The 9,792-nt window shown below is 49.6% G+C and overlaps 1 protein-coding gene across 1 annotated transcript in view; it reads right to left on the reverse strand.

Annotated features, from left to right (window-relative positions):
• SMG6 (SMG6 nonsense mediated mRNA decay factor) overlaps nt 1–9,792 on the reverse strand; it is a 126,100-nt gene that overhangs the window by 105,375 nt on the left and 10,933 nt on the right. Inside the window, 2 exon segments of the mRNA XM_009645160.2 lie at nt 7,581–7,793; nt 8,453–8,563. Of these exon segments, the coding sequence (XP_009643455.2) occupies nt 7,581–7,793; nt 8,453–8,563 (324 nt within the window).

Raw genomic sequence — 9,792 nt, forward strand, 5'->3', positions numbered from 1 at the left:
TTTCTGGATGATTGTACTTGGTTTTAGAGTATGAAAAGCTTGTTGGAACTTGAAGTCTCGCCCCCCTCACCGCAGCCTCTCTGAGCACTGGGATATAGCAGAGCCCCTCACACAGGCATAAGTCATTGATGTCCTTGTAGTGCTCCCACCTCTGATCCACCATGATCTTCTACACACATTAGCACCAGATGCCTGGTACCGGAAGGAGAACATGTCGGTGTCTCTCCCATTCAAGTAACATTAGTCCCTGCCTTGTTCTTCATAGTTAAATAAAACCACCAACATGGTCTAAAAAGAAAAGGAAAAAAAAAAAAATATCCACACCAACTTCTGGAAACTCTTAAAGACAGCTTAGCCTTCACTTTCTGGGTAGTGACAAAAGGTCAAGTTGCGCTGGAAAGCAACACACAGGCTAAATTGGTAACCAGGCTCTGTGAGCTCTGCCGAGCTCTGGGAGCTTGAGCGCAGTAGCACCAAGCATCCACGGAAGATCACTAGTCCAGACAAAGTACAACAGCGTTTCTGGATGGATCGCTAACAGAAGAACCGCAGCTGAGAAGGTTTTCACCAGCATTTTAAAGTAAAAAACAGAGTTTATTAATAAAGTCAAGCACAGGGAGGGTGCACAACTGGCAGGCAAAAAAAGCCAGCGCTGAGCTGCATGGCTGAATGTCACGTCTCAAGCCCAGAGAGGCTAGGAGTGTGGTTTTAGTGTTTAACCAGTCTCAACTGCAGCCTGGCACTCTTTTACTTCCTCTGCAGAGAAGTCTTCTCACTGCTAGGGGAAAGAAACCAACCTTACCACGCGAAACAAAACGGCTAGAGTAAAAATAAAGCCCCAAGGTGGTTTGGTGACCGAGGTCATATTAGGAGGCGGAGGGGGTTGCAGGCTGGGGAAAGCACTCAGAAATCCTCACGCTGCCAACCAAGAAAGAGATTACAGAAAAGGAGGCAGGGCAGAAAATTAACTCAAGTCCAGAAGTAAAGACGCTGAGAAGCCTCTTTCACACGCCACCAGCTCCCCTGTGCTCAAAACAGTTTGTAAACCGTTTCCTAAACACAAAGGCAGAAAAACCCAGACCTAGTCCTGACCTCCACAAATGAGTAACCAAACCCAACAGCTTCCTGCAAGCTTGCGGGGGTGAGGAAAGGAGGCTGGGCTGGGAGGGGCAGAGGGAACTCCAGCTTTCTCCCTCTTAAGTCCCGCTTTGGGCATAAAAATTCAGGATGCAACATCTCTTGCTGCTTTTTCATGTGGGTGGTGGGTAAAGGAAAGAAATAAAGAGGGGCAGCCTTTAGCTGATTGCTAGTGCCCAGCATTCCCACCCCAGAGAGTTTCTCTGCTTGTTTTTGTGCCACAGGGGAGGCTCAGCAGGGGCTCACACCACTGCAGGGGTATGGATCAAATACAAGGCAGTACAGCAACAAGCAGGAGGCTGGAGGGGAAGCACTGCCTTCCCTTGACAGCAAGGGCAGACCATAATGCAAGAGACCACAGGAGGGATCACTCACGTCAAATACTAGAGAGCACCTAACCATAGAGGAGACAAACTTCCTGACTTAACAAAAGCTGCCTTTTGAGCAGTGCACCGATGGCAGCCTGACCCAAGGCCTTGCTGTAAGACCTTGTTTATGTCCCACTACCGGCTTGTGCACTGAGAAAAACTAAAGGGACGCTCCCTCATGTGTCCCCTCCCTTTGGGGACACACCTACACCACTGCTCTGGTGTGGCTCAGATGTTTAACAAGTGTGAGAAATGGCTTCAGTAGAAAAGCCTGCTGGGCACCTCCAGGGACTGCTGGTCTGGTGGTTTCCAGTCCCTCCACAGGCATACAGTGTTGGGTAAAAATATAAAACCCCAAAAGCATGCAAGGGTCAGCACAGGCTTCCAGGCTATCATGTGCAGCCTGCAGGGTTACCCTTTTCGGGAGTCATGTCCCAGCAGCAGGGGGAAGGCAGGCATGCCAGTGCTTTGACGCTGCCCAGCTAAACCAGAGGCACAGCCTCAGCTGCCTGGACTTATTTCCAGGTCAGAGGCTTCTAAAAAAGGACCACTCTGAGCACTTTGCCCACCTGACTCCACAGAGGTAGCAAATGAGGGAGCCCTGTACTTCAGCCAGCAGGGATTATTCATAAGAGCCTGCATGGAAGAGAAAAGATCAATCTTTCACTGTCCTGAGAAAAACTACCCAGCCATGCTGGCAGAGCAGAGAAACGCTCCCACCAGCCTGGCAGCAGACTCAGGGGCAGACACTCCCAGAAACAATGAGTTCCCCAAGTAGCCTCTTATCCATGCATCTATATAGGAGAACAACCATGATTATAGCAATCCATCATTTCCACTTTTGCCTGTCACTTATTTCTAGTCATGTGTAATGGAAAGGAAAAGAGTCACAAGGTGAGAAAAGAGCTGGGAGCAAAGGGAGCCACTCTCAGCAAACAGGGGTGCCTCTGTGGTGCATTTGCATGAGCAAAGTTGGGCCATGCTCACAGGCACCCAGCTCACACCACAACAGCCTTTTAACAAACCAGACGCTCCGAGGGACCACAGGTAGTCACATCAAGGCAATCCCAACTCTGAACGCAGGTCACTACCACTCCCGTGTGTGACTGGGCCACGCAAATGACAGCCTGGAGGAGCAAAATGGCCAAGAAACCCCCACCAAAACTGCTACCAGACTAACATGAGGTTTTATCCCACTGCTCCCTAGAAGCACTCTTTCTCCAGATGCAGAGCCCAAGAGACAGCTCCCCCAGGCAAAAAATTGCACCAGCTGAAACCAGCCAGGAGAAGGAGCCAGCCCAGGCACCCGAGCGGCTGCTGCCCAGGAGGAACAAGTGCACCGAGCAGCAACACCACCAAGGAAAAACAGATGTGAAACACGCAGGAGCTGACTCGGACAGTGACCCCTTTCACTAAGGACACATGGCCTCCGTTGCAGCAGAGACTTGGGCGGCCCCAAGGACTCCCCAGTGCTCCTGGATGCACAGGCATTCCCAAAAGTGCCTCCTCCAGTCTTGGACTGTGACTGGGCTGCAGAAGTGTAAGTAGACATAGCATCATGGTGCACAGGTGAGGCAGGCAAAGTCAAATAAAACTAAGCAGGTGAGAAGAACTGAGAAAGACAGAAGGTGAGAATCCTTAAGAGATCTCTCATCTCAGAAAGAAACAAATCAGAGCAAGTTGTGAAGACAGCCCCAACCAGGCATTGCTGGATAAGTTCCTCTAGGTCAGGATTCAGCTAACTGGGAAAAAAAGCACGACAGCTCTCAGAACCTCCGCTGCTTTGAGGAGACAGTGCACTCATCCAGCTGCAGGACCACTTCCCTGCATACGTGGCAGTCATCTGATCTGCTAGAACTTGGGAGATGAAGGAGACGAAGGGGTCCAAAAGAGACTAGCACTACTCATCTGAAAGAAAATACAAACAAGCACCCAAAGGTATGCACTGCTTACAGCTCCAACATCACTGCTCTGTCCCTGGTACTTGCACCCATTACCAGCACAGTGACACATGAACGTATAATAAGCTTCCAAAGAAGATTGCAGCAGGCAATAAAGAAGAAACACAAAAGTAAGAAACCCTCTATATTCAGCCTATTGAGAGAACTTTGTCCTCTTTTTTTTTGTAGACCTCCTGGTGGTATTTACTGCTCACCTGTGGAAACCCTGATGCACTGTCCATATTCCCTGCTGACAAGAAGAAAGCCTGTGTAAAGAAACGGAGGTTAAAGCCTGTGTAAAGAAATTGAGGTTAAAGCCTGCTCTGAACTTCAGAGCTAATGATTCCACCACAATTTCTCTGCTATTGCCAAGGGGTTGTTGCTCCATGGGCACCCAGCACCAGGCAAATGCAACACCTCTGTCCTAATCAGCAGGCTGAGGAGAAATGGGAAGGTTCCTACAGCCGCCACACAGGGCTGAGACGGCAGATGTTGACTCTGGCCTTAGCTTTCCTAAGAGCTTTTTGGGTGGCCCTACCAAACTTCTGATGGCTCTACAAGATTGACCTCTCACAAAGAGGCTAGAAGACTTAATTCTTTAATGATGCTAAAGTATTCAGACATCTGGAGAGAAGTATTATTCAATTACTGTTGTGCCAAGGGAAAACCTCTCTTCCCTAATCTTAGCTGCAGCCATGGAGTAATCTTTATTAGTGCATGCATGCTACATGATAACACAAGGAAGTATCTACTGCAGAGCACAGGCAGCAGGCAATAGCAACTGTGGGAACCTTAACTCAGCATTTCCTGACAGAGGCGATTAAAATCTCAAACTCAGTGTAATATTAACACTTTCTCAAGGGACTGACAGCACGTTTGCCCTGCTTACTGTACCAATTCACAGCCTGTGCAGCAAGCTGCATACAGTACTATCAGATTTAAGATCAATACCAACCCACAGCAAATTAAACCAGTGGCAGAGAAGGGATGGCAGAGGCTCAGCTCTTCAGCTCACTTTGCCTTATCCAGCTGTTAAAAAAAAAAAAAAAAAGAACACAGCTGCTCATTGGTTCAGCCTCCTTTTTTGCATTTCTTACTGGAATCCCCTCCAAAGTGACACAATGCTGTCAGGTAAGCAGGGCACTGGGTCAGCCTGGACTCTCCTGCCACTGCACACCTAAAAACATGCAACATAGAAGAGACCACAGAGAGCAGCCATTCACAGAATGAAACCCCAAAAGGCTGCAGACATAACAGACAAAACCCTAAGCACAGAACAGCCAGGCTGCAACTCAAACACTTCTTCAGCTCACTTTGAAACCGTCCCATGCCCTCTGTGACAGCAGTGCCAAATCCAGTTACTGAGAAAGGGGTCAAACGGAGATGCATGGCCCTTGGCGTGGACAGACGGTACGTTCTTCCAGTTCTGCATCTTCCTAGAAAACATGATGCAGCAAACTGTGAAAGAAGCAACTATGCCAAGCCTCTACCTAAATACACAGTGCCAAGGCAAATTGCCAGCACTGCATGCCACCTCTTCTTGTCACAGCAACGGCTGCAGCGTGAGCTGGCCTTCTGCAGGCTTGCCATCATGCTTGACTAACTCCATTCAGTTGGCTCCTAACCCGGAGATAAAGTAATGATATTTGTGTCTTTGTATAGGCCTGCAGAAGGAAAAATAAAGTCTGCACTGAGAAGAGACACGCAAGCATGTGCTGAGCAGACTTTCTGCTTGCTAATAGGGGAGAGTAATCATTCAGCATCTCCCTGCCAAGTGTGCCACAACATAGGGCTGGCACCTAACCACCTGCACAATGAAGAAAGCGGCGACTGAGGACAGAAGACATCCCGAATCAATTTCTCATCACCTGTGAAACAGCCAGTATCTCCACAGTAAAAACACAAGTCACCTTTAGCTTGGGCTGGCTCTGAAGCAACAGTCTCCATTTGAAAGGCAGAAGGAGCCTCTCTCCCATGCTTCTGCCCAGTACATGTCCAGAGCTGTCAGGGTCTTTACTTGTGGTGGTGTATCTGCTTCTGGAGGCTGAACGCTTTCCTGTTCTACCCTGTGAAATTCCCTCCTCTGCACCCAGAAACAGCTGCCATAAAGACTGATGCCCAAGGAGCTACCTGCAGAGCACAGCTGTCAGTACAAACGAAAGAACACGGCTTGCTTCAGCCTTTTCCAGAGCTAAAGCTGGCAAGGAAGGGACCGAGGCAGCGATGACACGGTTTAGACTCATTTCCCCAAAATGACACGTGAGCACTGGCACACATCCCCTGGGAGAAGAGCTGTTCCCTTCCGCCCGGCTGGGGGACACGGGGCAGAGGTGCTGCCAGGATGAGGGCTGCTGCCTGCCCCTGGCGCAGGCAGGGCCCTTCCGAGGCCAAACAGTGCCACGCAGTGGCAACACATGGACCGCTCCGCTCCTCTCCAGAGAAGGAGCTGCAAACCTCCCAGAGATGCAGTGAGGAAGAGGTAAGAGACTACAGCTGCGAGGAGCCCAGAGCTCCCCCGGGGAGCTGCTGTCTTTACCCAGCCCACAGCTTCACAGCACGGTATCTTTGGCAGCGACACAGCTTTAAGGTTTCCTTTTCACCTGGTTATTTTTAATCCAGATCAGTCTGGCGATGCAGCCACGGTGCAGCCCCATAAGCAGTTGTGCCTTCACACAAGTGGAACGCTCGCTGCTGCAGCAGGCACAGGCAGCCCGAGTGCAAATATCTTGGCTGCCAAAAACCAGCAGTGCCCGAACCGGTACCTCAGCTCCCCCTGCCCTTTTGTCGTTGTATTTCTGATCACGCGGCCGCTCAGTATTAGCGGAGAAAGCTTTCCACGAGCCAACATCTCAAACAGATGAAGAAATCAAGACTAATGGTAGCAATCAGATACACAATCTGTACAGGCATTGCCAGCAACCTGCACTTCAGAGAGCACAGCCCCCCATTGAACAGACCAAGGGCAAGCTCTAGCAAACAGTGCTGCACTATAAACAACAAGGCATCGCTGCCTCCTGCTCTGCTAGCGTTTACTCTACCTCACATGGGAGCCCTACAAAAGAGAAACTCCCAGTGCCTCAAAACCACTCACAGCATCTTATGTCAAAGCATCTTCATAAATGATTTATGGAGAGGCTAAAGCTTGGCACGTTCCTTTCAATGATGCTGAGGAAGCAAAAGTCTCCAGAAGAGAAGCTGAGGAGAGGGAAAACAACCAAGGGCAGTAACATCTTAAAAATTCTGCAGCTACATGCCAGAGCTTATCTTTCAAAGCTCCAAGACTTCACCCCAGTTCCACCCAGCTTAAGTCACAAACTAGTTATAAAAGTGCAATCGTATCCGAGAAGCCCTGGGCCCCGCAGTATGAGGCAAAGATCTTCCCAGTTCTGCTAAACTCACATCCTTAACAGCCATTTTAGGACAGGCAGCCCAGAGCTCCCTGGCAAGTTCTCTTGCAAGCCGCATGTGCCAAAGCAGTGCAAGGATTCCTAGAGGATGAGCTCCCAACCACCACTGCATTCCTGTGCTTGACAAACAGAGTTCACTCGGGCTCCTCTTGCAAGGTACAGAGCTCAAACAGACTCATGAGAGATACCATTAGTCAATTATTTTTTTTTTACCCTTGCAAAAGAAAGGCACCAGTCTGGCTATCAGCAGAGCAAGTAATGCAAATATGACACCTACACTGGAAATTAAAACCATGTTTTTCACATTCACAGTGCAAACTTCCAATCATCTGGCACTGGGACAAGTGACCCACTTCCAGAACAAGCCTCAGAGCTTACAGGGTCACTGTTAACCCTGGTCTTCAGCATCTGACCTCATTTCCCACAAGCAACCTCACCCAAGTTAGAGCCCTGAGCAGAGGCATCTTACAGCATCTTCTGTTTGTGCCTCTCCTATTCCATATCAGCCACACCAGCACATGCTGCCAAGAAATGGATGGTAACGGCATGCCTTAAACACGAGAGACACGAGGTCACCAGCTCCTCAGCCTGACCCAGGCACAGCTCCCATAGGGGAAGCCAAAACACTGGAAAATTTAGCAACAGGAAAGCAAAACAGATCCAGTGTCATTCCACTGCATTCCAAACACATGACACCAAAGCCAACTGCTGCCTCCTGCAGTACTCACGTCGCTGGGGCTGAGGTTCCCAAGACCATTGTCCTGCTCAGATTCCCTGCCGGACTCGTGGCCCTGGGAGGAGCGGGGGTGGGAAGGATGGATCCAGATCTCCAGCCGTGTGGCATCATCTCCAACTTGTCGCAATGTGGACTTCTTGCCCTTCCCCCGGCGGCTGGGGCTCAGATCCAGCACCTGATGTTTCCTCTGCTCCATCTGCTCAGCCTGGGCAGACAGGACAGATTCAGATCACCCAGGGATCAAAGTTCAGGAAAAGTAAATAATTTCATTTACATGGAGAAATTAGCTCTTCTCCCCACTTCAGAACCACAGTAACTCATTCACAGGTCCAGAATTTGGTTTCTGGCACTATAGGACAGTGCAGGTGAGAGGTTTTCAGCTCCAGCTGCCCTGGGACAAGAAAAGCTGTGTCGAGTCCTAGCAGTGTGTGACAGCCAACATGCTGTACCTTTGACTTGGGGTGACCCTGTGGGGCACAAAGGGACTGCAGCCTCTCTTGTCCACCCCTGTGGGGCACCTCTGGGATAAGGCAATGATCATGCTAAATGCCAAGGTCATGCTGCAAACCACAGCAACCTAGAGCCCTCGTTGAGCTTGGCTATTTTACAGTTTGCAACCCAGAAACAAGAGATTTAGCTGCCCAAACAACCCCAAAAGGAGTCTGAGGAGAGGCAGAAAAGGACACAGTAATTCTGGAGACTGTCTCTCTCATCTGACTCCCAATATGGAATTTCTTAGAAGTAGATAACTGGTGACTTCAAGCCAAAAAGCCACCATCACCCTCCTCTCTGCATCCAGTTCTCCAGTGCAGAAGAGCCAGCATGGGCAGCTGCACCGTCCTGCAGCGCAGCTCCAAGACTCACCTTGCGTTTTGTCTCTTCAAACAGGCTCATGAGGCTCTCCTTGGCAGTGAGGATGGGGTTGCTAGCAGCCAGACTGCGCATATAGTAGTAGACAGCATCCAGCTTTCTCCTCTGCAAAAACACAACCAGACTCAGAGCTGCCACACGTTCTGGGGCATTCAGAGCCAAGCTCCCAGATACTTTGCCTTCCTCGTCCCTCAATATACGTCCTCTCCCTCTGTAGTGCCTGGGATAGACAGACATGCCAACAAACTGTGTAACAAGCAGGACCTTGAAGTCTCTCTCTCCATCCACTTTCACAGCTACCTACAACCACCAGCACAAAGCACAAGCTCTTTGCCAGGGTTAGGGAGTGCAGGTGACACCGCAGCCTGCAGATTTGCTTTAGCCCTGAGGCTGAAACCATCAGAAACCATCAACCCAGAGGCTCACACAAAACAATCTCTCAGCAGACATCATGGTAAAGGACAACAGTACAAATACTGAATTCCTACAGTTCAGGAAATAACCCTTTGCAACATTACCATGAATATGGAACGACTCCGCACAAGTTTCACAAAGAACAGAGGTCTGAAAAGAGGAGGGTTTGCCAGACTCCTGCCAGTGGATGGCCCACTCACCTCCACCTCCCGCTAGTCCCCTCACACTCGAGCAACTTCTCAGCATCTTTTCTCCCACAGGCTGGCCACAGTGCCATGAGAAGGCACCCCCCAAGTCTTTATGCTACCAAGACACACAGACATTTAGGGTTTCACCCACATGCTGCTGGCCTTAAAAGCCACCACAGAGGGCAGGACACTTTGCTGCTCCAAGCCCTACACCAGGAGTCAGAAAGGTCACTCCTAGCCACAAAAGAACGTGCTTCTGAACCCTGCAGTTCTGAACTGCTCTGCTTTAAATCAGGATCTTTCAGTGTTGCGAACAGGCAGATCCCTACCAGCTCCTATGTCCCAGTCTGATGCTTCCATTATGTACTGTCACATCCTCCTCCAAGTAAGTTTTCCTGCATGGCTGAAGTAGCCAGCAAAACTGAAGCCTAAGAAAGTCACATGTGGATGTTGCTTAGACCAGTGCCCACAGGTTCAATAAAGACAAGTAGCAAACAGAAATAGCATCCTCATGACAGCATGGCCTCAAGCACAAAAATCTCATGCAAAACTTGAAACACAGCCCACTTTTAAAACATTTGCACTCTCAGCAGCCCACAGAACAGTCCCCAAAATGCCAATAGCCTTAGGGAGTAGCATGTATCTAACAAAGCTGCCTGAAGCCACAGTAACTGGAATCCACACAGCACACCCTGCCATAAGCTTTTTTTAAAAAAAAAAAAAAAAAAACAA

Source organism: Egretta garzetta, unplaced genomic scaffold, assembly GCF_000687185.1.
Source record: "Egretta garzetta isolate BGI_Z169 unplaced genomic scaffold, ASM68718v1 scaffold108, whole genome shotgun sequence".
In the NCBI taxonomy this organism is placed as follows: domain Eukaryota; kingdom Metazoa; phylum Chordata; class Aves; order Pelecaniformes; family Ardeidae; genus Egretta; species Egretta garzetta.